Source organism: Malania oleifera, chromosome 3 (genome assembly GCF_029873635.1).
Source record: "Malania oleifera isolate guangnan ecotype guangnan chromosome 3, ASM2987363v1, whole genome shotgun sequence".
Lineage (NCBI taxonomy): Eukaryota > Viridiplantae > Streptophyta > Magnoliopsida > Santalales > Ximeniaceae > Malania > Malania oleifera.
Genome location: NC_080419.1, coordinates 112,295,457 through 112,322,600, shown reverse-complemented (window position 1 = coordinate 112,322,600; position 27,144 = coordinate 112,295,457). Strand labels below are relative to the sequence as shown.

General features: G+C 35.9%; 1 protein-coding gene across 4 annotated transcripts in view; it reads left to right on the top strand.

Annotated features, from left to right (window-relative positions):
- Window positions 1-26,884, top strand: part of LOC131151102 (UDP-galactose/UDP-glucose transporter 7) — a 75,118-nt gene extending 48,234 nt beyond the window's left edge. For 2 of the 4 annotated variants that reach the window (XM_058102301.1, XM_058102300.1), the window contains exons 7-8: window positions 26,193-26,336; window positions 26,480-26,884. In XM_058102301.1, the coding sequence (XP_057958284.1) occupies window positions 26,193-26,336; window positions 26,480-26,644 (309 nt within the window). In that variant the 3' untranslated portion in view covers window positions 26,645-26,884. The remainder of the gene's footprint in view (window positions 1-26,192; window positions 26,337-26,479) is intronic. The other 2 variants (XM_058102303.1, XM_058102302.1) reach the window with 1 other exon arrangement.
- Window positions 26,885-27,144: the final 260 nt, after the last annotated feature.

The window sequence follows — 27,144 nt, the reverse complement described above, 5'->3', positions numbered from 1 at the left end:
AAAACTTAATTTGGTTTTCCAGTTTGAATATGTTGAAGTAATAATGCTAAAGAGTTTTTTAGTCCACAATTCACTACTTATATAGCTCAGTTTGGTATTGTTCATCAATCATCCTGTGCCCACACTCCTTAACAAAATGGGGTTGCAGAGTGGAAAAATAGACATCTTCTTGAAATCACTTGCACCTTACTTTATCAAATGCATGTACCTAAAGTGTTTTGGAGTGATGCTATACTTAGTGCTTGCTATCTGATCAATAGAATACCATCCTTTGTTCTTAGTTGTAAAATTCCCTGCTCCATTCTCTTTCCTAATTCAGCTCTATTTTCTCTTCCTCCTCGTATATTTAGGTGTGTCCTTTGTTCATCAACTAATTCCTAAGGTGGATAAGTAGGATCCTCGTGGTATAAAATGTGTCTTTCTAGGCTGCTATGTCACTCTTCCTCACAAGTGCACTATGTGGCCTACGTTGGAACTGTCCATACCATCTAAGTTGTCCCTCCCTTATCTAATCTTCTATAGGAGCCGCACCTAACTTACTACAAATATGTTCATTCCTTAATTTATCCTTTAATGTTATACCACTCATCCATCTAAGCATTCTCATCTCGCCAACTTTTACTTTTTTGGATATTATGTTTCTTCGTCGCCCAACATTCTAGTTTATATAGCATAGCTGGTCTTATAGCTGTCCTATAAAACTTGCCTTTCAATTTTAAGGGTATTCTACGATCACAGAGCACACTTGAAGCGCTTCTCCATTTTACCCAACCTGCTTTAACTCTATACATTACATCATCTTCAATTTCTCCTTCAGTTTGCATAATAGATCCAAGGTATCGAATCTACAAGTGGTATTTATTTCTTCATCATCAAGTTTAATTTTGTCTCCAATATTCCTCCTATCATTACTAAAATTACATTTCATATATTCTGTCTTATTTCTACTTATCCTAAAGCCTCTAGATACCAAAGTTTCTCTCCATAATTCTAACTCAACCTCTACTTTGTCGCTAGTTTCGTCAATTAATACAATATCATCTACAAACAACATACACCATGGAACCTCCTTTTGAATATTCGTAGTCAATTGGTCCATCACTAAAGCAAAAAGATATGGACTCAAAGTAGATCCTTGATGTACACCTATGGTGATTGGAAATTCTCTAGTTTCTCCATCTATAGTCCTTACACTAGTCATTACTCCATTGTACATATCCTTAATGACATTGGTATACCTACTGCATACACCCTTTTTTTCTAAAACCCACCATAGAACTTCCCTAGGTATCCTATCATATGCTTTCTCAAGGTCAATAAATATCATATGCAAGTCCCTCTTCTTTTCCCTAAACTTTTCCATTAATCTTCTTAAAAGATGATTTGCTACCTAATCTTGGACAATATTAGAGACTTGTTTGAAAATTGAATTGTTTCACAGTCACTCGATTAGACATATTTTTGCAACTAGTGTTGTGAGTCAATTTCTAGATTCTCCGAGGACAAGTCAATTGGATGCAGTAATTCTCATCTTGAGATATCTCAAAGGTGCACCCAGGAGAGATCTTTTATATCGTGATTAGGGTGACACTTATATCCATAGATATGCAGATGCAGATTGGCCTGGATTGCCTTCCGATTGGAGATCCACCACCGGGTACTGTATCTTTTGGTTGATGGTATTTTGGTTTCTTGAAGAGTAGGAATCAAATTGTGGTGGCAAGGTCAAGTGTTGAATCATAATATAGAACTATGACTCACATTGCTTGTGAACTTGTCTGGTTAAGGAACATGGAAGAATTGGGGTTTTCACGTTCTTAGCCTATGAAGTTGATGTGTAACAATCAAGCTTCTCTTCATATTGCCTTCAACCCGGTCTTTCATGAGCGGACGAAGCACATTGAAGTTGAGCCACTTTGTTAGGGAGAAACATGTAGCTTGCTGATTTTTTTTTTGGGGGGGGGGGGTGCGGCGCTTGTGTTAAATTAATTTGTAACACGCTGGGAGCATAAGACATTTATGCTCCAGCATGAAGGGGAGTGTTAGAGGTTATTTAAGTCTTTTAGTATTATTATTCAAGTGTGTTAGTATGTTAATTAATGAGAATTAGTTAGGTTATTATTGTCACTAGAATGTATTTAATTTGTATTATAAATAGAGGGAGTGACCTATCTTCAAGTTAGATCATTCATTTTAATCCAATTTTAACTATTTCTAATTGGTACATTGAACTCATTTTAGGCGGCCTTCAATGTCCTTGAGTTCTGATTAATGTGAAATCATAGTTATGTGATGTGAGAATGGATGCAGGTGCAGGGAAGTGCAGAGATGTGGTTGAGTCGATGGTTGGAAACATCTATGTAAATTATACATAATATAGGCTCAAATATGTATAGAAACTGAAAAATATAAACTAAAATATAACATTTTAAAATAAATTTGTCTTAACCTCAACATCTAAATTAACATAATTACATGAAAAATGGTATTTTCACATGACAATCACATTGTAACTTCGTATTCATTAAAGCGAAGATTATACTCTTACCCTACATTTGGGAGCATGATTTCGAGGTTTGGATTTGGATTTGTGTGGATTTGAATAAAACATAGTACAAAATTGCATTGATTTTCTTCCAAACCCATACAAATTCAAATCTAAGCCTCAAAATCCATGCCCCCAAACACTACCTTTGTTTCTTATGCATATGGGCTACTAAAAAGTACTTCGACGTTTATAATGATGGGAGTGAGACTATCAATTTTTTTTTTGAAAAGAGGGGTGGGGGCGTTAAAAAGCGCATGATCACGGATTCATGGTTTTGAGAAAGAAGCCTCACCTAGTAAGGAATTTCCTTCAAATTTTCTGAAATCAAGCCAATTAAGAGTATTTGCAAGCAAGGTCTTAAATTTTGGGTTTGATTAAAGTTGCAAAGCTTTAAAAGTACAAATATTTTTTATGGAAATTTCAATTTTGATGTCAATGCCAATTCAATTTTTAAAAAAATGATGGACATTAGTATTAAAGCATGGTATTCTTTTGAAACTTTAGAAATGGTTAATAGACATAAGAATGCAAGTTTTAGGTCTAATATATTATAAATTAATACATCAATGACATGATGTTGTGTCTAAGGTGCAGTAGCTCTAATAATATTTGTATTAAACATATTCAATTAATATAAGTCAAATTCATAAGTCAGTTAAATTTTGTTTATTATACCAAGACCCAGTAGGGAACACCACAAAGAGGAAAAAAACAATCTTGTCTCAAATCCAATGTATGGATGAAGCATGATACCAAAAAAATCTGAGTGTTCCTCTCCAACCAAATTACCCATATAACTGCAAAGACTGCACAGTACCACAAAAGCTTCGCCTTCTTTTGCCTCCAAAAAGCAAAAAAGTAATCCTTTAAGCTCCAACACTCTGCCAGCAAACAAAAAAGCTTACTCCATAAGCACCAAGCCACAAAGCAATGAAGAAATAAATGTGCATGATCCTCACTATAGCATTAAACATAAAACACATATCTGAGGAGATAGTCATGTATGGTCATTGAAGCTGCAACAAATTGTTGGTGTTTACTCTATTAAGAATGGAAATCCACACAAAAGCCTTTATCTTTGAAGGAATTTTCTCTCTCTAAAGACAATAGCAATGGGAAATGAATGGGAAGATGGAATTAGATGAGAGAAAAATGATTTATGAGAAAAATACCAGAATTATAGTGGCACCAAACTCTAATGTCTCTAGCATTAGTATTCTTAAAAAGAATCCAACAAACCTAAGAGAGGAAAGCTGCTCAATCTACCATCATTCAGATTTCTATGAAATTGAAAATCCCAAGAAAACTTAGTGTCATAAAGAAGAAAAAACGCGTTAGGACAAGAGCTAAGTGCATTAGAACACAAAGTAAGATAATTCAAAAACCAGACCTTGCAATCATTGCCAACTTGACATTTGATACAAGGACAAAAGGAAAAAAGATACTTGCAATATGAATTTCTGTGGGCTTTTATGAGTAACCCAGTAGTATTAGCATCCCATATATTCTCTTGCATATCAAATTTACTTTAAACCTATGCCCTCTGGAATCTGTTTCCAAAGGAAATCACCATATCTTTTACCCACCAAAATGTTCTTAGACACCAATTTGTCAAGACTCAGGTCCCCTTCCTCCTTAGACCTACCCCAACCCACAAAATGGAGATTCTTCACCAACCCTTGACTAAAAGAAATCTCTCATACTCCCCCTCTAGGTGATTAGCAACCCCACATCAAATAAGGACAAAAAAAGTATAGGGGAATCGAGGAAAGGAGAAATCAAGACTTTTAGAAACCTTCGCAATCACTGGAACTCAATCCCCACATACTGAGGATTCCCACCTAAAGGAGCTTATTAAGTCAAAAACCACTAAAATCCCACAACCTACAAGAGAAGTAAGCTTAGAAGCAACCTGGACTTATATTAATAACTCCAAAATTAAATAGTTTAGATGTCAACAGTTTTCAGGGCAAACCTTGGATCAATGGTAAGGTTACTCTATGACCGGTTGGTCGAGGATTCGAGCCCAAGGAACAGTCTCTCTGCACTAAAGCAGGGGTAAGGCTGCAAAAAATGTGACAATCCTCCCCCTCCCCTCGCAAAGCAGGGAGCCTTGTGGTGCATCGATGCCCTTAGATGTCAATAGTTGAGGAGAACCATACTATAGACCGAAAAAATGGCTAAATTTACAAAGAAGCTCAATAATTGATCAATCCCACTGCCATCATTCACACTATCATTGTCAACTATCATCCAATTTTGTCTTTATTGCCTGATACTGTTGGAATTGGTGTATTCTCAAGAGGGGAGGAGGGTGAATTGGAATTTTAAAACTTCTTTCTAGGTTAAATTAGATATTAGCAGTATTTCGCAACCTAGGTTCTTTCTAAAAACAGACTCAATTCCCCAAGCAATTAACTGAGCAAATATTCAAAGCATATATAGCAGACTCAATAATTCACAATCATACATAATAATAAAACATAATCATTCAAGTGCAGGAATTAAAATGATCAGATCATTTAAACAATAACATATAGGTGCGGAAAATAAATTGTGAAAATGTAAAGTACACACACGATATGTTATCGGGGTTGGGCCAGTACTGCCTACGTCCCCGCCTCAAGCTCACAAGCAAGAGAATTCCACTAGTTGCCCGCTTAACGGGTGGAGTGACACCGATTACAACACCTTACCAGGATGGTGCACCTAGTTCTCCTAACTGGGTCTGAACCAGTCCGGTGCTCTCCTAACCAAGTCAGAGCAATTCGGGACTATTCACAGGGTTAGTCTCCCTCTTCCGACCACCTGTCGGGAATACAACAGATAATCAAATAAAAAATTTCGTACAACTAGATGCTTCTTACACTAAGCAGATATGTACCGATACGCACAACACAACCAATGCACTCACAATTGATAAGTACTTATGCTCAAGGTGAGATTGGTTAAGCTATGTCAACTCTCAATACTATGTGTATATATGTATGTGCGAGAGAGTGTGTTCTTTGATTTAATATAATATTATAATATATGAACAATCAAAGGAACGTTGAAAACCTTAATCAGATATCTCAACAAATATATTTTCAGGATTAAGCACAATAGAGATTAGGATCAAGCTTGCAAAAATATATTCTATCATATGGCACAAGCAAGCCCTTGAATCTGGCAATAAGGATGCCGAGACTCAGAAGCAAGAAATGAGTTCTTCCTAAATGATATTTATCAGTCAAATACAATGGGAATAACTTTAGCTTACTCTCTAAAAATCAATTTCAGATAATGCAAAATGAGAGAGTTGTAAGCTTCAAATAGATGTACGAAATGTGCACAACAATCAACAATCAAACTCCTTTTCAAGTTACAATTAGTTTGCAACCATGGAGTATAACAAATGATTAAATGATTCTCCTCAAAAAATTGTTTTTCAGTCAAAGTGTAAGGAGAATGAGTAGAATGCTTTAAAAGATTGAAAGAATTTGAGCAATAAGAGAAGTATGAGTATAAAAGATTTCAGAGGATTCTTGCTAATGATTTTTTGCTAATCGCTTTTTAATCTAAACAAATAAAGGGGTATATATAGATATTCATGAAAAAATAACCGTTGGGGACACGTAGGTTATTTTGGAAAAAGATTAATGATGTTTAATTAAAATTAACCTCAATTATTTGCAGTAAAAAATTGACCAATCCGAGAGGTTTGGTCGACTAAGGACAGGATTCGGTCGACAACTTTTATAAGTTCAGTCGACCAAGGCTAATTTAAACTGCAAGTTTGGTCAACCATATTAAGGCGATTTTGAACCCTTCGTGGGTTCGGTCGACCAAGTAGTTGGGGAGTCGGACACTTTATGGTTTGGTCAACCGAGGATGGAGTGTTCAATTCAGTATGGTCGACGGAGCGAAGTCAACACGTTGACTTCTGACCTGTTCGGTCGACCGAGCCAGTTTGTGCATGATGGGGTTAGTCGACCGGGCTTTAAATTAAGCCCAAAAATCCAACGTCGGTCGACCGTCTTTGCAAACCCTTTTTTTTTACCTTAAGTTATTTTAAAACCTTTGTATGAGTTTTAGCTTTTAAGAAAAAAGGTTTTGAGTTTAGGTTGGGTCCCCTAAGGTTAGGTTTGGATCCCTACGGTCAGACTATGGTCATTCTAAGGCCTCTTTGAGCATAAACCTATCATGCATGATGCAGTTTTTACAAAGACCTATTCACATACTTAAACACGGATAAGATACTGGTGCTTTGTCAGTATCAAAATAGAGATCAGAGTCAAAAAGTCAACAGATACTATAAAATTGTTCTATATTCCTTATCATTATTATTTGGAATGATCTAGAAAATTTAAATGTCGAACCATTTTCATTGTTTTAATCATTTTTTTTTTTAAAGATGATCATTCACAATCATATTTGGAAAGGATGAGTCCTTGACCTTCTTGGATAAGGACTGCTAGGGCAACTGAAAGACTTTTAGATGCTCAAAATTAATTCAATTTGAATAATTATTTTCTTTCATTTTTGGATTTGAATTGTGGATCTTAGGATTCAATTTGGGTATATAGACAGGCAGAACCTTCCCAAAACATGGGTTAAGCTTTGTCTCTAACATTTTTTAAGACATGAAAGAAATTTAAGAGTGATCTGGACTCTTCTTTTAATGATGAAAAAATACCTACAAAAGCTAGACCTATTCAAATGAGTAAAGAATTACTCGAATACTGCAAAAAAGAAATACAGGAATTACTTAGCAAAAAACTTATTAGAAAAAGCAAATCTCCTTGGAGTTGTGCAGCCTTCTATGTTCAGAATCAAGCTGAAATTGAAAGGGGTGCACCAAGACTTGTTATTAATTATAAGCCTTTAAACAAAGCTTTACAATGGATTAGGTATCCAATACCTAACAAAAGAGAATTACTCAATAGACTTAATACTGCATCAATATATTCAAAATTTGACATGAAATCTGGATTTTGGCAAATTCAAATTGATGAAGCTGATAAATACAAAACAGCATTCACGGTACCATTTGGACATTACGAATGGAATGTTATGCCCTTTGGGTTGAAGAATGCTCCATCAGAGTTTCAAAATATTATGAATGAAATTTTTAACAAATATACAAATTTCACAATCGTATACATTGACGATGTCCTTGTATACTTTGAGTCAATAAGTTAACATTTTAAGCATCTTCACATTTTTTACAATATTGTTAAGAAAAATGGTTTGGTCGTTTCTAAACCAAAAATCAAGTTATTCCAAACTAATATTAGATTTCTTGGACATTAAATTTATCAAAATAAAATCACCCCAATTCAAAGATCCTTAGAATTTGCTGATAAATTCCCAAATGAAATTACCAATAAAAATCAGTTGCAAAGATTCTTAGGATGCCTTAATTACGTTGCAGATTTCATTCCAAATCTTAGAATCTTAATCAAACCACTATTTGAAAGGCTTAAGAAAAATCCTCCAATCTGGAATGAAGAATGTACCCAAATTATTATTAAAGTTAAAACTTTGGTTAAAACTCTACCATGCCTTAGCCTACCTGACCCTGAAGTTTTTATGATAGTTGAAACTAATGCCTCTAATGATGGATTCGGAGGTATTTTAAAACAAAGAGTTGAGATAAAAGAAACCTTAGTAAGATTCCATTCAGGAGCCTGGTCAGGACCTCAAGTCAATTACTTCACCATTAAGAAGGAAATGCTTTCAATTGTTTTATGCATTCAAAAATTTCAAGATGATCTAATTAATAAAGAATTTTTACTTCGAATTGATTGTGCTAGTGCAAAAAATATTATTGAAAAAGATGTTAAAAATCTTGTTTCAAAACAGATTTTTGCAAGATGGCAAGCAATCCTTTCGGTTTTTGACTTCAAAATTGAATTTATTAAAGGAACCTCAAACTCAATACCGGATTTTTTAACAAGAGAATTTCTACAGGGAAATTATGGCAAGAAGGCAGGTCGATAGTGACTTTTATTCCAAAGCCTCTTCTTCAAAATCCTCAAAAATTGCTTTGTCAAACAAATTCTCCCCACTGGAGAGATCAAAACCTCAAACCCCTAGCTTCAAAGACATTATGGAAGGAAAGGCTGTTTACCCCCGACCTTCTCCATCAAAAGGTCCCTCGAAGGGATATTTTACTAAAAATATTTATGAAGACTTATTTCCAGTTGAGCTCGAATGGGAAGCCTCTCAACCATTTGAGATTATCAAAAAATACTTCTTTAGAGGATGTCACTTTGACACTCCTGACATTATCAAAGATAGAAGGTTTTACGAATTAATTCTTATTGAATCAAATTTTGTTATTATTGATCATACTTATGATCTTCAAGAACCACAAAAAATTAACTTTTCAAAAATAAAAATTATCAAGGTCATTTCTCCAGGCGTTTGGGGACAACATCCTCGAACTTCAAAAGAATTTAAAAGAGTTTATATTCCTCAAACCTATGATTATCAAGATTACCAAAAAGCCTGATTTTATGTTTTTTAAGAAATTTTACTCACTCCTGGTTCGTTCATTTTGATCAAAAGATTGTGAAAACCTTCCCAAAATGGTTTCTCACGTGGTTCTCTTTCTTTGGAGCTGAAGCATATATTTTCCCAAAAGAAATCCAAAATGATTTTGAATTATTCAGAAAAAATTTTAAGCTCCCTCTTGATTATTCAAAAGGTCGTTGTGAAGAGACTACTAGTCTCCTTTTCTTTTGCTCATTCTTCATGATTACCTGGATCTTCTGCTGGGATTATGTTCTGGTTTCTCCAGCAGACAGTTCTTTTGGACATTCAAAAACTTTACGAAGAATTTTTAAAATCCGTTGGTGGGATAAATTTATTATGCCTGAAGGAAAGGTTCGAGCATGGCTTTCAAAATCCTCTTGTCCAGAACCCTTTATTCAGAAAAAGAAGATTGTTATTGAAGAAGAAGACGATGCCATGTCTACAGTTTCCCTTTCTTCAAGAAAGTCAAAATCTTCCACCAAATCAAAATTACTCAAGATGATTGCCCAGCTTGCTTCTGATGAGTCTGGATTCGAACCCGACTCGCCACCTGCTCCGAACTTCAATTTACTAGGATCCGACATTGAATCCTAGTACAAGTTTATGAATGATCCTGAGGAAACTTCCTCGAAGTAGACTATTTATCAAGACAAAGACCCCTTTGGCATCTGCGACAGGCCATCCTGTCATCATTGACTATTTATCAAGACAAAGACCCCTTTGGCATCTGCGACAGGTCATCCTGTCATTCTATATTGTAAATTATGAGTGAAGTTTGAGTGCTTTTACACCTGTCCACCATTTGGGGCCAGGGCTGTATTTTATTTTCAGAGTCAATATTTTAATTAAAGGTGGTGGGTTCCCACACAAATGCAGCCGTCCATGTGCTGTCACCTTTATTTAAAGTATTTTGTCTTGTTGTGTCGGCTCATTTGTCCTGTAAGGATTCCGCGTCTTTTAAGTGGACGATGGGGCCCAAAGAGCACCCGCACTTATTTTCCCGGATTCCAAATGTTTGAAGTCCGAGCCAGTCTGCCTATAAATAAGAAGCTTAGCTTCATTTGTTTCTCGCACCAAGTTGATGGTTTAATTTCTCATAGAGAAAGCCTGAGTCTTCGAGCTCCACTCAACTATTCTCTTCTCCCATCCCTCTCAACTTCTGTAAGTCCTTCTTTATAATAATAAAAGTTTGTTTATCAAAGAATTTTGTTTAATCATTTCTAAGTATGCTCTGCACTTGCAACTTTGTTTGATCTGGTGCATCAGAAAATTGAAAACAGTTCTTCTCAGATTTAAGGGATGACTAAGAGTCCGCTGGGGGGACTGGCTATTACGTCTGTTTAATCTTGAGAATATTGAATAAATAAATAGTTTTTCTGATGCACCAGATCAAACAAAGTTGCAAGTGCAGAGCATACTTAGAAATGATTAAACAAAATTCTTTGATAAACAAACTTTTATTATTATAAAGAAGGACTTACAGAAGTTGAGAGGGATGGGAGAAGAGAATAGTTGAGTGGAGCTCGAAGACTCAGGCTTTCTCTATGAGAAATTAAACCCTCAACTTGGTGCGAGAAACAAATGAAGCTAAGCTTCTTATTTATAGGCAGACTGGCTCGGACTTCAAACATTTGGAATCCGGGAAAATAAGTGAGGGTGCTCTTTGGGCCCCATCGTCCACTTAAAAGACGCGGAATCCTTACAGGACAAATGAGCCGACGCAACAAGACAAAATACTTTAAATAAAGGTGACAGCACATGGACGGCTGCATTTGTGTGGGAACCCACCACCTTTAATTAAAATATTGACTCTGAAAATAAAATACAGCCCTGGCCCCAAATGGTGGACAGGTGTAAAAGCACTCAAACCTCACTCATAATTTACAATATAGAATGACAGGATGACCTGTCGCAGATGCCAAAGGGGTCTTTGTCTTGATAAATAGTCAATGATGACAGGATGGCCTGTCGCAGATGCCAAAGGGGTCTTTGTCTTGATAAATAGTCTACTTCGAGGAAGTTTCCTCAGGATCATTCATAAACTTGTACTAGGATTCAATGTCGGATCCTAGTAAATTGAAGTTCGGAGCAGGTGGCGAGTCGGGTTCGGATCCAGACTCATCAGAAGCAAGCTGGGCAATCATCTTGAGTAATTTTGATTTGGTGGAAGATTTTGACTTTCTTGAAGAAAGGGAAACTGTAGACATGGCATCGTCTTCTTCTTCAATAACAATCTTCTTTTTCTGAATAAAGGGTTCTGGACAAGAGGATTTTGAAAGCCATGCTCGAACCTTTCCTTCAGGCATAATAAATTTATCCCACCAACGGATTTTAAAAATTCTTCGTAAAGTTTTTGAATGTCCAAAAGAACTGTCTGCTGGAGAAACCAGAACATAATCCCAGCAGAAGATCCAGGTAATCATGAAGAATGAGCAAAAGAAAAGGAGACTAGTAGTCTCTTCACAACGACCTTTTGAATAATCAAGAGGGAGCTTAAAATTTTTTCTGAATAATTCAAAATCATTTTGGATTTCTTTTGGGAAAATATATGCTTCAGCTCCAAAGAAAGAGAACCACGTGAGAAACCATTTTGGGAAGGTTTTCACAATCTTTTGATCAAAATGAACGAACCAGGAGTGAGTAAAATTTCTTAAAAAACATAAAATCAGGCTTTTTGGTAATCTTGCTAATCATAGGTTTGAGGAATATAAACTCTTTTAAATTCTTTTGAAGTTCGAGGATGTTGTCCCCAAACGCCTGGAGAAATGACCTTGATAATTTTTATTTTTGAAAAGTTAATTTTTTGTGGTTCTTGAAGATCATAAGTATGATCAATAATAACAGAATTTGATTCAATAAGAATTAATTCGTAAAACCTTCTATCTTTGATAATGTCAGGAGTGTCAAAGTGACATCTTCTAAAGAAGTATTTTTTGATAATCTCAAATGGTTGAGAGGCTTCTCATTCGAGCTCAACTGGAAATAAGTCTTCATAAATATTTTTAGTAAAATATCCCTTCGAGGGACCTTTTGATGGAGAAGGTTGGGGGGAAACAGCCTTTCCTTCGATAATGTCTTTGAAGCTAGGGGTTTGAGGTTTTGATCTCTCCAGTGGGGAGAATCTGTTTGACAAAGCAATTTTTGAGGATTTTGAAGAAGAGGCTTTGGAATAAAAGTCACTGGCGACCTGCCTTCTTGCCATAATTTCCCTGTAGAAATTCTCTTGTTAAAAAATCCGGTATTGAGTTTGAGGTTCCTTTAATAAATTCAATTTTGAAGTCAAAAACCGAAAGGATTGCTTGCCATCTTGCAAAAATTTGTTTTGAAACAAGATTTTTAACATTTTTTTCAATAATATTTTTTGCACTAGCACAATCAATTCGAAGTAAAAATTCTTTATTAATTAGATCATCTTGAAATTTTTGAATGCATAAAACGATTGAAAGCATTTCCTTCTTAATGGTGGAGTAATTGACTTGAGGTCCTGACCAGGCTCCTGAATGGAATCTTACTAAGGTTTCTTTTGTCTCAACTCTTTGTTTTAAAATACCTCCGAATCCATCATTAGAGGCATCAGTTTCAACTATCATAAAAACTTCAGGGTTAGGTAGGCTAAGGCATGGTAGAGTTTTAACCAAATTTTTAACTTTAATAATAATTTGGGTACATTCTTCATTCCAGATTGGAGGATTTTTCTTAAGCCTTTTAAATAGTGGTTTGATTAAGATTCTAAGATTTGGAATGAAATCTGCAACGTAATTAAGGCATCCTAAGAATCTTTGCAACTGATTTTTATTGGTAATTTCATTTGGGAATTTATTAGCAAATTCTAAGGATCTTTGAATTGGGGTGATTTTATTTTGATAAATTTGATGTCCAAGAAATCTAATATTAGTTTGGAATAACTTGATTTTTGGTTTAGAAACGACCAAACCATTTTTCTTAACAATATTGTAAAAAATGTGAAGATACTTAAAATGTTGACTTATTGACTCAGAGTATACAAGGACATCGTCAATGTATACGATTGTGAAATTTGTTTATTTGTTAAAAATTTCATTCATAAAATTTTGAAACTCTGATGGAGCATTCTTCAACCCAAAGGGCATAACATTCCATTCGTAATGTCCAAATGGTACCGTGAATGCTGTTTTGTATTTATCAGCTTCATCAATTTGAATTTGTCAAAATCCAGATTTCATGTCAAATTTTGAATATATTGATGCAGCATTAAGTCTATTGAGTAAATCTCTTTTGTTAGGTATTGGATACCTAATCCATTGTAAAGCTTTGTTTAAAGGCTTATAATTAATAACAAGTCTTGGTGCACCCCTTTCAATTTCAGCTTGATTCTAAACATAGAAGGCTGCACAACTCCAAGGAGATTTGCTTTTTCTAATAAGTTTTTTGCTAAGTAATTCCTGTATTTCTTTTTTGCAGTATTCGAGTAATTCTTTACTCATTTGAATAGGTCTAGCTTTTGTAGGTATTTTTTCATCATTAAACTCTTCTGTATAAGGTAATTTAACAGAATGTTTCTTTCTATCCCAAAAAGCATTTGGTAAATCTGAACAGACATCTTTTTCAAGTTTTTCTTTGAATAAGTTTATTTGTTTTTTGATTTCTGGAGTTTGAATTTGTTCTTCTATTTTTCTATGATAAATTTCTTTGGATAAGGATTTAATATGCTTTTGTTTATTTTGAATAAGATTTTTTTTTCTTATTCCTAAATCTTTAAGCGTATTAATTTCTTTCTCATGCATTTTGTCAATAAATTCAAACGTAATTTCTTGGTTACTGATTGAAGTAAAAATTCCCTCTTCATTTACTGTGAACGGGTATATCATCGTAAAGAAGGGTGTTCCAAGGATAATTTCTTGTTGCATATTTTTGACAAGTACAAAAGTAGTCTTGAGACAAATGTTATCTTTACAAATATGAGCGTTAGAAATTTTGTATTGTATTTTGAGTGTAGAGTTTGTTGCACTGAATAATTGTACTTTTATTTTTTCATAATAACAAGTAGGAATAAGTCCTTCTTGGATACAGTTTAAATCTGCTCCTGTATCAAGTAGGGCACAACCTTTAAGAATAAAATCTTTGTTAATGACGATCTTAACTTCAGAGTACCACTTATGAATATTAACTTTTGATAAATAATGAAGAAATCCTTGATTAATCTGAAAATTATCTTCATCGTCTGAATTGATTTTCTCTTTTCCTTTATTAATTTTTTCAACTTTTGAATTTAAAAGAAGCATTTCTTGTTTAAATTCTTCACTTTGTTCTTTTAGCCTTTTTATTTCTTCTTTAGTTTGATTAACTTCTCTTTGTAGATCTTGAATGGATAAATTTTCTTTTGGTAATTCTTTATTTTTGAATCTGTTAAATATTTCTTCAAGATTATATCCTTCATTGATTTAGGGAAGTTTATCTTTTTCTAAATTTCTTTTTAATTTTTGTAAATACTTATTTTTAATCTCTGGTTCTTGAATGTGTTCAATCATTTCAAGAATAATTTCATTTGTTTTTGAAATAACATTAACAGATTTTGCACAATTATTACATGAACAAAATCCTAGATCTTCTTGGCAAGATTCTTCTGAGGATGTGTTTTGACTTGACGAATCAGAACTTGTATTGACTTCATTAATAAATTCTTTATCAGATGAGCTTGAGTAAGATGTTTCAGAGTCTTCTGATTCACTATTAATAATTAAATTAAGCATTTTTCTTTTTAGTTTTTTACTAATGTTAAGTTCTTTTATTTCTTGTTTGACTCTACAGTCTCTTGCATAATGTCCCTTTTTACCACATTTGAAACAAGTCTTTTGATTCTTAAACTTTTGAGTTTTTTCTTCTTTTCGAGGTTTTGAAGTATCTTCAGATTTTTTTTTCTTTTTCTTGTAATATTTTCTATCATAATTCTTATAATATTTTTTGGATGGTTTGTTTTTCTTATGAATTTTTTTAAGATGTTTTCTTGAAGGTGCTTGAATTTTCTCATACCCATATTGAGCACAGAATTCTCAAGTTCATTTATTTCTTTTGAACTCAGATTTCATCTGGGATTGAATTTTGAGTTCATTGCATAATTTAAGACCTTCATGATTAATTGTACAAACAATTTGACCATATGTAATTGATTTATAATTTGTGCCTAAAGTTTCTTTAACACGATTTCTTACCCTTTGGGCAAAGAGTTTTGGTAATCCACTAATAAATTTTTCTTTCCAAAAACCAGATCTTCCATCCGGTCTACCCATGACTTTGGCAATAAAAGTATCTTTGTACCATTGAAAGTCTGATAATTTTGGACAAGTTAAGTTAAGTAATATGACACTATTCTTTTCGTGTTGGCTACTTTGTTCACCAATGAATTGTCTAAAGATTGACCAAATTAATGCTGCAACAGCATCACTTTCTTGCATAGGGATTCCATTTTCTTCCTTAACTTTCTTTGATTCGTAAATTTGTCTCTTTTCAAAGGGAGTGAGATAATGATCCCACCATTCTCTAAGGGTTCCAGTAAATCCATGAGTAAGAAGAGAAACAATCTGTTCTTCACTAGCTTTGTTTGAATGAAGTCTATAGGCAGTTGCTGCCATAGCCATTTGATGTAGAAAGGAATGAAGTTGATGTTCAGTAAGACCATCAATTCTCCATTCATGGATTTCATTTCCTTGAAAGTTTCTTTGAGGAAGTAAGTCATTTGACTCTTCTGATAAAAGACTTGGCGGCGTAGGCTTTTTGTAATAAGTTCTTTGACTTTGACTTTTCCAATCTTTGATTTTATTTATGTCAAAGGTTTCTTCTATAAAGTTTGACTCAAGTGCATTAATGGCTTCTTCTTTGGTTATTGTATTGATTTTAAGATTGGAGGTTTGACTAACTAATTCATCGATTCTTTTGATAAGTAATTCATTTTGTTTGTCGAAGTTAAAATTTTTAAGATTATGATCAACTATATTGAATTCAATTGGTTCTTCTATTCTTTCTTTTGATTTACTTGATTCTCCTTTTTCATAAGTATTGCAAACTTTTATCTCAGTAAGGTTTTCAAGTTGTTCCTCAATCCTTGTTGATTGGGTAGCTATTGATTTTAACATTTGATTTGTGTAATTATTTTGACTAAGTAACTGATCAATTTCTCCTTTACCTTTTGATTCTTTGTAAGGTGAGGCTAAAATTTCGTTTCCTTTATAATTGAACTTGATTGAGTTCTCTGGAGGGTGTATTGCTTTGACAAAATAATTATCAGTAGTCTTCCAGTTCTTAACAGGATTTTGAATAACATTAATTGTTTGCCTATCCTTGACAAATTTGAAGAAGGGAATATTTTCTTGTATTTGTTCTATTTTTTTAAACCATTTTGCTCTAATTTCTTCTCTTTCTACTTGGTTATATTTTTTGAGGAATAGCTTTCTATTTTTAGCATTAAGTTCATGATAATAATCCTTCTCAATTATTTCCATATTTGGTTTAAATTCTCTATTAATAACCATAACATTTTTTCTTTCTTCGTAAAGATTTTCTCTTTGCTCTTCTGTTAAAATTTGTCACTCTATTGGAGAACTTGATTCAGGTATTTCTTGATAATATCTTTGAGGTATTTCAGGACCAAAATCAACTCCTTTTAACTTAAGATTTGTTTGATTTGGTTCTATATAAGTGTAAAGACTTGAAATACTTTTTCTTCTTAAATCAATTGGTTGTCTAGAAGTTTGTCCTAGACTGTGACATCTTGTGAGTAAGGGTTGGAAATTGATCTTAACATTTCCTTCTTCTTCCATCCAACACAATTTCCAAACCTCCAAGACTTGTCAAGCTCAAATCCAAAAGTTCTAAGGCCTCCACGTCTTCCTTATTCACCTCATGCCATGGAGAAATAGGTTGGTAAATTACGATCCCCCGGGGCTTAACACCATTATCTTATCCCTCTAACCATGACCATTATCCTCCTTAAAAGTGGCTCTATCATGATAAGTATTAAAAACTGGGACCTTATCCAAATTCACTAAATAGAAGTCTATGACACAAGAGATGCACCGTCAAAGACAAATTCAAATTATATCCATGTTGAGCTAGTATTTCATCCAATAAGAAACTGTTGTTGCTCTCAAATTTGTTGTTTTTGATGCCAAACATCAAACCTCAATCTCCGCCTCCATAGATTGTGGTCACTTGCAACCATGGGTAAAAGAAAGATCTTGGTAGAGATCGATGGTATTTAGGGCGTTCTCCAATGCTCAATTTAGAATTAGCATGAACTATATGTAATTGTGATCATAATTTTTTATCTTAGAGAGTCTTGGAGTGCCTTAAAGAGTCCCCTTAGAGCGTGTCCTTTAGCTTTAGTGTGTGTCTTTTATAGACTTCCCCATCAAAGTTGTGTATGCTACATAATAAGGCTTTATATGTTATTAGGAGGGTGTATCAGTTATACCCCTTAACATTCCTCTTTAATATAAGGAAAGTCAATGGTCTTCCTTAGCCAATGACCTTTAAGCCATTATGGAGCATAGGGTATTTTTCATCCACATTAGATGCCCTGCACTTCTAAGCTTGAAAGAATGTCTTTCAAGTTTAGGAGTAAATGGATTTTTATCAGGATCCTCTTAGCTTGTGTGCTTGGGATGTGTTTCCATCATGTAAATACTAGTGTAGGGTTATTTTCTGCTAGTAGTTTATTTGTATGCCAAATAAGGCAGTATAACTCCTCGGTCACTTTGATGTTTCCTAATGTTAGGATGATAATTACATAAAAACCTTTTTAGGGGAGGGTGAGTGTTCATTAGTCATTGTAAAACTCACTAGCTATTGTCAACGTGTTTAGCCTACTTGCTTCCTTCGCTAAACACACAATGTCAATGGAGGTGTTGTTAATGAATTACATTTGCTTCAATGTTTACTGCTTGCTTGCCACAGTTTTCATGAATTGATTACTGTTTCCGCTGCTATTTGAATGAATGCTAATGAAGGTGTTTCGTGAATGAATGTTGGTAAACGATATGCTGACTAATTAAGCAAGAGTGCTTTAGCTAGCGCCGCACGACCCTTCATAAGGGTGTGAAAATAGTCGGACTGTGACACTCTCCACTCTCTCTCTCTCTCTCTTTGTTGTTGTTGGGCCTTTAGAGCCAAGGTGCTCCCACCTTTTTTTTTTTTTACATATATAAAATTGCTGGGCCTTACAGTCGAGTGCTCTCTCTCTCTCTCTCTCTCTCTCTCTGTCATTTTTTTGTTTTCTTTTTTTTTGGTCTTGGTATTGGTCTTCGTGTAGGTGGCCCTTTAGGGCTTAGTCTTCATGGTGTCGTAGGATAGCCGGGAGCTTGGTCTTCACGGTCCTGTAGGCAGCTTATCAGAGTTTGGCCTTCTTTACCTATACCCCTTCGGGCTTAGTCTTCATGACCGCATAAGGCGGCTCTTTAGAGCTTGAACTTCGATAATGGCCCCTTAGGACAGCTCCTTAGACCTAGACCTCCTTGACCTTGTATGGCTGTTCTTTAGAGTCTGGTCTTAATGACAGAATAACCTACAGGACAGCCCTTTGAGGGCTTAGTTTTTTGGTTTCATCCTTTTAGAGCTTAGTTTTCTTGGCCTCGTCCCTTTAGGGCTTAGTTTCTCCTTGATATTTCTATTTTCTCACCAAGTTGAGAGGATCGCGAGAAGCACATCTTGCCTTACTTGACTTGCCAATCCTGACGCCAAATTTGAACCTTGATCTTTGTGTCCATAGATTGTGGCTATCACCTTCTACCATGGGAAAAAGAAAGAGGTTAGGAGACCTTAATGGTCTCTAGGGGGCTTCATGCTCAAGTCTAAGTGATCAAAGTTTTCATGGTGTCTTAAAAGAGTCTTGGAGTGCCCTAGTGAGTACTTTAGTATCTTCTTATCTTCTCTTGTTGTGTCTTTTAGTGACTCCTTATGGGGGTTTATATGCCCCATCAATAAGGGTTATATGTCATTATGGGGCATATATAAGTTATACCCCTTAATCTTCCTCTTTAGTATAAGGAAAACCAATGGTTTCCCTTCAGGCCATTGTGGAGCACAGGGCATTTTTTGTCCACATCAGTTGTCGATCTCACTTTCCTCCTCTAATTGATCTTCCTGGTTTTTGTTAACGGCCCTATCACCACCTACACTCATGTTATTTCCAGAACCATTCACTTAAATCAGCTCACACTACACAAAATAAAAACTCCAATCAATCACTGGCGAAAGACTGATAGCAAACTAGTACCGTGAGGAAAAGATGAAAAGGACTTTGAAAAGAGTTCAAGAGAGGCAATAGTGCTTTAAATTGTTGAGAGGGTAGCAGATGGGGGCTGGTGATGCATCCATATTGGTCGGATGGTCATCTTCCCTATCAACTACATTATATCCATATTGAGTGGGCAGCACAGGGAATTTTTCCAAAGCTCACTTCCACATTAGAGATAGGACCTAGCTATGCTGTTTGATATAAATTTTTGTGAAGATTCCTTCACAGTTGGCATTGTGAATTGAAGCATTCATGGAATCTACTTTTCTTAGGCCTTTAGTGCCTCTTCCTGTAATTGTGCCCCAAAAGACGTCTATCCCATGGTTTTAAAACTTGGATCAATGACCAACCTAGTAAGCTTCCTATTTAGTCGAGGTCAACCCAGTGGAGTGAATTTGCATGACATATGACATAAGACACAACTTTATGCTGTGTGTTCTTATACAAATAAATTTTTAAAAAATATAGTAGATTTAAGTGCACACTAATTTAATGTTTTACTAAGTAAAAGCAATTTTAAAAGCATATGACCACATAAAAAGGTATTCACATATAATTAATTCCTTTAATAAAATTGGAATATGGTGTCCTTGTAGTACTTTCCTCTCTGTGTTGAGGTATATGGTTCATTCCCTGCTGTGTGCTAGATCACAATTTCACCAATTTTGTGCTTGGGGGTTAGCTTGCCTATCCACCCTGTCTGGTGAGTTTGTACAAGTTCTTTATGAGACCTCAACCAGCCAAGAGATTGGTTTTTCCAATTGAACTTGGTCTGAGACTTAAAATCATGGTCTGTAGTTGTTGCATGATCATCAGATTTCTGCAGCCTAGATGCCAAAATAGACCTACTGTGCCACAACTATTGCATCGCTCTGTTGTACTTTTGTCCAACTCCTTTTGAGATGCACAATCCTCTTACTAGTTCTCTAGAGGAGAAGTTAGGCCTTTATTAAGCCTATGGAGCCATCTACAAGTCTCTTCCAAGGAGTAGGATTACCACTGAATCTGTCAATGCCAGAGTACACTGTAGAAGGATCTTGAAAGACTTTTCTTACACTGCAGAGATGTCTATAGTGCATCTAATGAATCCTCTCCCATTCCTGATCGCCTTTCTGAAAATTCTAAAAGAGTATTTGTGGGAAGTAAGTCAATGTAGAAACAGTGGGCACTTACTTAGTTGAATCTCTAGCACCTTGAGGTGACCTTTTACAAACATCCTTAGCACCACTTGCAAGGACAGAGTAACACTTGGTACGTGGTCAATGATTGCATCCACAAAGGCATGGTGCTCATCATGTTCAACAATTGTGTATGGGTTTGAGATACTAGGCAGCTGTGAGGGGGGCAGTAATGGATGAAATGACAACAGATAAGGCCCTGTGGTAATTGATCAACTATTTGTTATGTATGGCTTGTATTTATAACATAGTCTTCACTCACTTAGGGTTTATCAATTTGTACTGGACATGCATCTACTAAAATGTTGTCCTTGCCCTTCGTTTCCTTCATGGGAAGAGCATCCTTACCATCATAAAAAATAATTATGCGTCATGGGAAGGAAGAAATTAATGATTTACACAACTTAAGGAAGTGCTTATGTGCCAATAAAGGATAATTCACTTCTACCTTTTGAACAAATTGAGTCAATTGATTGGGGCTTGGTTAATTAAGCCTCAATGTCTGGAGTAACTGTGCTCCCCTCCCAAACAAAAACCACCACAAAAAAAAAGACTCAATCCTAGGGAGTTGCCTCTTTGTTCGATGCCTAGGAACGAATATTGCCCAAGAGAATCAATCCTAGGGAGTTGCCTCTTTGCTCGATGCCTAGGAACGAATATTGCCCAAGAGAAAGGGAGGCTAGAGTTAGGTTCATTGTTAGTCAATAGCTTTCTGAGTGTATCCTATCTCGTGTTATAATTGGTGCAATCTCAGGAGAGAGGGGGGGGGGGGTGAATTGGGTGTTTTAATAATTTAATCAAATATTTAAACAACCATCAACTCAGTTTATGCTTGTGTTCTAAGTATGTAAAAGAAATATCAAAATATATAATCGTAGATTTGCGGAAATAAAAGAGTATAGGGAAAGAGAGAGCAAAACCGGGATTTTACAAGGTTCAGCGATTCCAGCCTATGTCCTTGCCTCAAGAAAACCACTTGAGGATTTCACTATCCACTCCTTCAATAGGTGGAGCTACCTCTCTCCTTCACTTGGCGGAGACGCCTTTACAATCCCTCCTTCACTAGGTGGAGATGCCTTTACAATCCCTCCTTAACTTTGGTAGAGATGCCTTTGCACAACCTCAAGAAAGATACCCTTTGCTTGACACGATTCACACCCGAATCGTCATTGTACAATGAAGAATCAAAGGTGTACAATGAGTGCTCCTTAATAGAGCAGATGAGTACAATAGAAATACAAATCTAATACACTCCCAAATGAATTTGAATGAAGCTCAAAGGAGAAACAAGGTGTTCTCTAGGGTTTTGTGAAAGATAAGTGTGAGAGAACTTGAAAATGACGTAAATAATAATCTCAATATGAATCAATGGTCAATCATTTATTAAACAACTCTAGAAGCCTGGTATTTATAGGCAAGTTTGAGTTCTAGCCGTTATATGACCATTGGACGAGTTTGTATATACTTTATTTTGAAAAATCCAACTGTTTTCTAGCCCTTGGACCACTGTCCCGATAGATTCGGTCGACTGAGTTAGGATTCGGTCGCTCGAATTGCCTGTTCGGTTGCCCTAGTTCCTGGCGATTTTCCAAAATGCGATTCTCGCGATTTTCGGTCGACTGAGTCTATGCTCTGGTCGCCTGAATTGCCTTGGAACAGCAAGTCTATTTGGTTTTTTCATACTTAAAACATTTTTAACTCTTTGAAATGATTTTGCATTTTAATAAAATGATTTTCCATAGAAGTTTGAGTTCCTAGTGTCCAACTAAGGCCATGTTTGAGCTTCATATCATATTCACGAGAAATGTACTTACATAGCTACTAAATGCAATATACATAGAAAAATTTCTTCAAGTCTTCAAACTTGATCTTTAAGGGCTCCATGATATTGGCCAAGTAAAATCATCTTTAATGCTTTATGACTTTCACTTTGCGTCAGTCATTGTGCTTATACTTAAACTGTCATTCCTGTGAACACACTTAAAGCACAATTTATATGCCTTAATTTGTCATTATCAAAACAGGATAAAGCTTAAAAAGCCGACATCTTGGTCTTAGTGTCTTCCAAAATTGCACAAAGAAGAATGTATAGAAAGGAGGCTAGGGTTTAGCCATTGGATGCCCAATTAGGGTTAGCCATACATGCATACTGTTGCACTGTCTAAAATATGTTCAAAACATTTACCAGCACGTTTTAAAATAATTTCCTTACAAATAAATCAAATGGCAGGATGTGTTTCCTTTATTTAGGAAACTACAAAATAAATTGCCCAATAGATGAAGGAAACCTGCGCAGATTTACAAATCCTTTATATTTGAGAACATTCAACAATGTTTGAAAATAAAGAACAACAGAGCAGCATACATGAATAATATTTCCAGGTCTGGCTGAATAACCCAACTGTGGGTTACTTCTCTTTGTGAGATTCTGGGGTTTTGGAAAAAGTTGCAAGGGGAGGGTTTTATGGACTTGTGTGGTGTATGCTGTTCTTTGGACCCTATGGCTCAATGGAAGAATTTTCAAGACTCAAACAACTTCTTCCCCTTTGCTGTGGGATAAAGTAATATTTTCTTGCTTCTTTTTGGGACATTCTTTTGGGATCTTTCTTTTTGGGCACATTCTTTCTTGCTTCAAATGAATTGGGGGGATGACTTGCCCTCCACACATTGTACTTATGTTTTAGTTTTATATAATGGAATTTTATTTTACTATAAAAAATCACAATTTTATTATTTAAAAATTATAAATAAGTGAATACTAAGTATAATAATATTTCATGAGTGCATTGTGAGGGAAAAACTCGTTGAGATGTCTTGCTTTCTCTTTCTATCTCCCTATCCTTCTTGTGATACGATTCCTCTTTCCCTCTTGTGTGGTTGAGAATAACGTCTCTCGAAAAAGGTGGGTTAGATTTTCTAAAGAAGCTATGGTCTGGTTTGCTGATGGTTTGTCCTCTTTCAATCGGATGCAAAGGGGATTTTGAACTTCATGATTGGGATTCATGAAGTATTGGATGTTGATAAGGTGAACGAAATTGGGAAAGCATTTGGAACTAGGGCTGGGGAGGAAAGAAACAAAAATTTCAGTGTTTATTCCTGGAGACGTTAAAGGCAATGAGTGGTAAATCTTTGTAAGAGATTTTTGCTAGAGAGCCAAAGATTTTTCATGGGGGTTCGAGAGGTGTTGGTGCTGATAGTTTTTCATGCCAAAGGTCGTGGAGTCAAGTAGTGCTGGACGGCAAACGGTGGGAAGGAGAGGGTTGCAGTAGCCAAGCTTATCCTGGAAATCAGGATGTCATGGCCGGGAAAGAAGAACTGTGCCGTCAATGTGGAGATGTGCTGAATCTGAACGATCTTGGAGGCGTCACTAGTTTATCAGAATCGATCAACCAGGGTGCGTAGGATTTTAGGGTTCCGGATGGTGTGTTTTAACATCTCACAGGGGGCTAGGGTTGTTTTCAGGGAGTAGGCTGTGAAAAGAATTGGGCTGGGATGGGCTGGGCTGGGCTGGTGTGCTGTATGTTACTCATTTTGGACCTCACCCAATTTATTGGAAATGGAGGGGTTTTTTTAAGTAAATTGGGCCATTTATTTGAACAGGCTCAATGTCTTGGAAAGCCTAACCCTATAGATCCAAAGGAAGGCTCTCCTCTTATGGGCTTCCAGCAGAAGGTCAAGATGGTATTCAGGCCCTTGCATGCGGTAATGGCAACCTTAGTACTTCCTTATTGGTTCCGGGAAAGGGGCAGGTCCAAAATTTTGCTCCTAGGTCTCAGAAAATGTTTAGGAGAGGACTCTAAAAATCTTGATAATGGAATCCAAATCCAGTGCCCAGATTTGCAAGGTTTGAGTTGGAATGACCAACAAATTCAGAATTCTAGCAGCTAGTTTCAAAACAAGATGGTGTTGTTAAAACAGTGTCAAGTTTCATAGAGGTATTAGAAGGTGGTGTGGGAAAGAATAAAAAGGAAGAAGCTAGAGGTTTGGGGAGAAATCTGATGATTGTCGTCTTAATGCCAATATATTTGAGGGTAATTAGGTTCAATCTTCTTGGAGGATGGCTTGTATGGGTGCTGAAATGAAGAAGGTTTTTGAAGGAAAGAGAGAAAAATTGGGTGTGTCTGTGCCAAAGTTATAAGGAGAAATTCTAAACGAGAGTTGAGTATTGTGGAAGACCTGAATGCTAAGAAAGCAGCTGGAAGAAGGAGGCTGGATGTAGTAATGAGATCAGTAAAGTATAGATGATAAAGAAATGGGAGGGATTTTTCAGATTGAGAGAGTGATGATATTAGTGAGTTTGATTGTGATGGGGGTTTGTTATTGGACGAGATTTGAGAACAATATGGGTACATTTCTGATTCCTGTGATGAAATAGGGGATTTATCATATGTTCATCCTCCCCCATTGGGAGGTTTGGAGGGAGTTTCTATTTTTGATAGTGATGGGTTGGTGAACAAGTCACAGTGCAGGCATGGAATTCTGCCTGCACCTTTGGTGGAGATTCCTAAGGAGTTAGAAGCTCAAAAGCTTTCGGATAATGGATTTAAAAGTGAGTGACATTGGAGGGAGATAAATTGCATATGGATATCTGCAGGTAAAAGTTGAAAAATGAAGAGAAAGGGAATTAGTGAATTTGAAGAGCTCAGTAAACTATGATGGAAAGGGTTTGAAAAGGGGGTTCCTTGGTTAATATTGTTTAGTTTTATTTGTAAGCTTTGTTTTTTCTGTTTGTTTTCTTTTTTGTTTTTTTTTTGGGGGGATGGTGGAATCCTTGCCCCCACACGTTGTACCTTCTCTTCTCTTTACCTAATATATCTTCTTTTGTTATCAATCCATGCGGGGTTTAGGTTTGTAGTTTTGCTTTGCTTGCTGGTTGTAAGGTGCTAGAGTGGCCTTCGACTTATTTAGGAGTCCCTTTTGCTGATAATTCTTACGTTCGCTGGGGTTTTGGGATCCACTGGTGAACAAGATTTCCAAGAATTTTGATAGGCGGAAGGGTTGGCCCTTTTTTTTTTGGGAGGTCATGTTACTTTACTTTAGGCTTGTCTCTAGTTCAGGCAGCGCATAAAAACATTACCCTTGTCTTTCCTGTAACTTGGGTACAATGTAATTAGCGATGGAATAAGATTCATCCAGCACTTTGGATCTAGTTGAAAGGGAAGGGCATGAAGAACACCCAAGGAATGGCCTCATATTCTGGTGTAAGGAGGACTTTATCAGGAGGGACTGGCAATGCTGGCTGCAGCATGGGTAGTGTGAGGCTAAAATTTGCAGATTAACTAGCCAAACCAAAAAAATAGGGAGGATTGAATGCTGAAGAAATAAATGTAATGATGATTAAATTTAGAGTTGATTTTCCTGACAGTCTAGGACAAGAACTTGAATATGAACTGTTGACATTAATTCACCAAACTTGAGAGTTGGTAGATTTTTATGCCATGACCAACGAATGAGGATAGAAGGGTTTGGGTTGGCAAATTGCATTCCTTATATTTGTCTAGTGTGGATAGCATTGGCAGTTCTTTGCTGACATATAATTGTTTGTTGTGTTTCATACAACTGCTTTTAACATGGCTTTAGTTTTGATGGACCATACCTTCTTGTTTAATATCTATGGTTGATTATCTTGAGGTACATAACACAATTTTTTAACATGAAAATTTGTTTTAATGGACAGAGTAGTTACTTCTCATTTTTGGCTATGCTGCTTCTTTCACTGGTGATGGGCATTGTTCTCAACTTCACCATGTTCCTGTGCACCATAGTCAACTCTGCCCTAACGACCACCATTGTTGGGGTGCTCAAAGGGGTTGGGTCAACGGTACGTATAGAACCATCCTTTGTGTTCTTTGCCGAGAAAAGAAGTGATTTGTTCCCACTATCTTTTTGGAATTCACACATTACAGAACAGGGGCCTTTCATCAAATTAAAATGCCTGATGTTGTGTTATATGTGCTGGCGCAGACCCTAGGTTTCATCCTACTAGGTGGGGTGGAAATACATGCTTTGAATGTGAGTGGATTGGTTATCAACACAGCTGGTGGGTTGTGGTATTCATATGCCAAATATCAGCAAAAGAAGAGCAAGCTTCCAAAGTTCGTGGCCGATGTGGAGGCTCATCGTAAATGAATTTTCCAATAGATCCCAGCTTCACAATTCTCTTTTCCAAAAGCAGAACCCCGTATTTCTTCTAAAGAATCTCCATAACAGGCTGCTTTTGAATTTCAATCCTTCTTGACTATTTTTTTTTTCCTCAAAATATATATATATATATATACAACTATACAAGACACTGCCATTCTTTCTCTTGGTTTACAGAAAATGAAAGCTTCCCAGCACAATTGGGCAAGCACTCTGTGCACTTAAAAAGGGGCTTGAATCTGAGTGGCACTAGGTTTGGCTCTGAACTCTTCATGTGAATGCTGAGTTCTGCCTAAAATTTGGGCCGTAAAGGTGGATGATTGGATCTTGGCAGATAGAGCCTTATAGGCAGGCTGTCCAGGCTTGACTTTGGTAGTTTTCACAGATGGAATTTTTAAATTTAATTAATTAATTTATTTTTTAAAAATTTCCTGTCTTGTTATCCTCTCGCCTCCTTATGTTACTTCTTAACGGAAAATTTTGTAGTA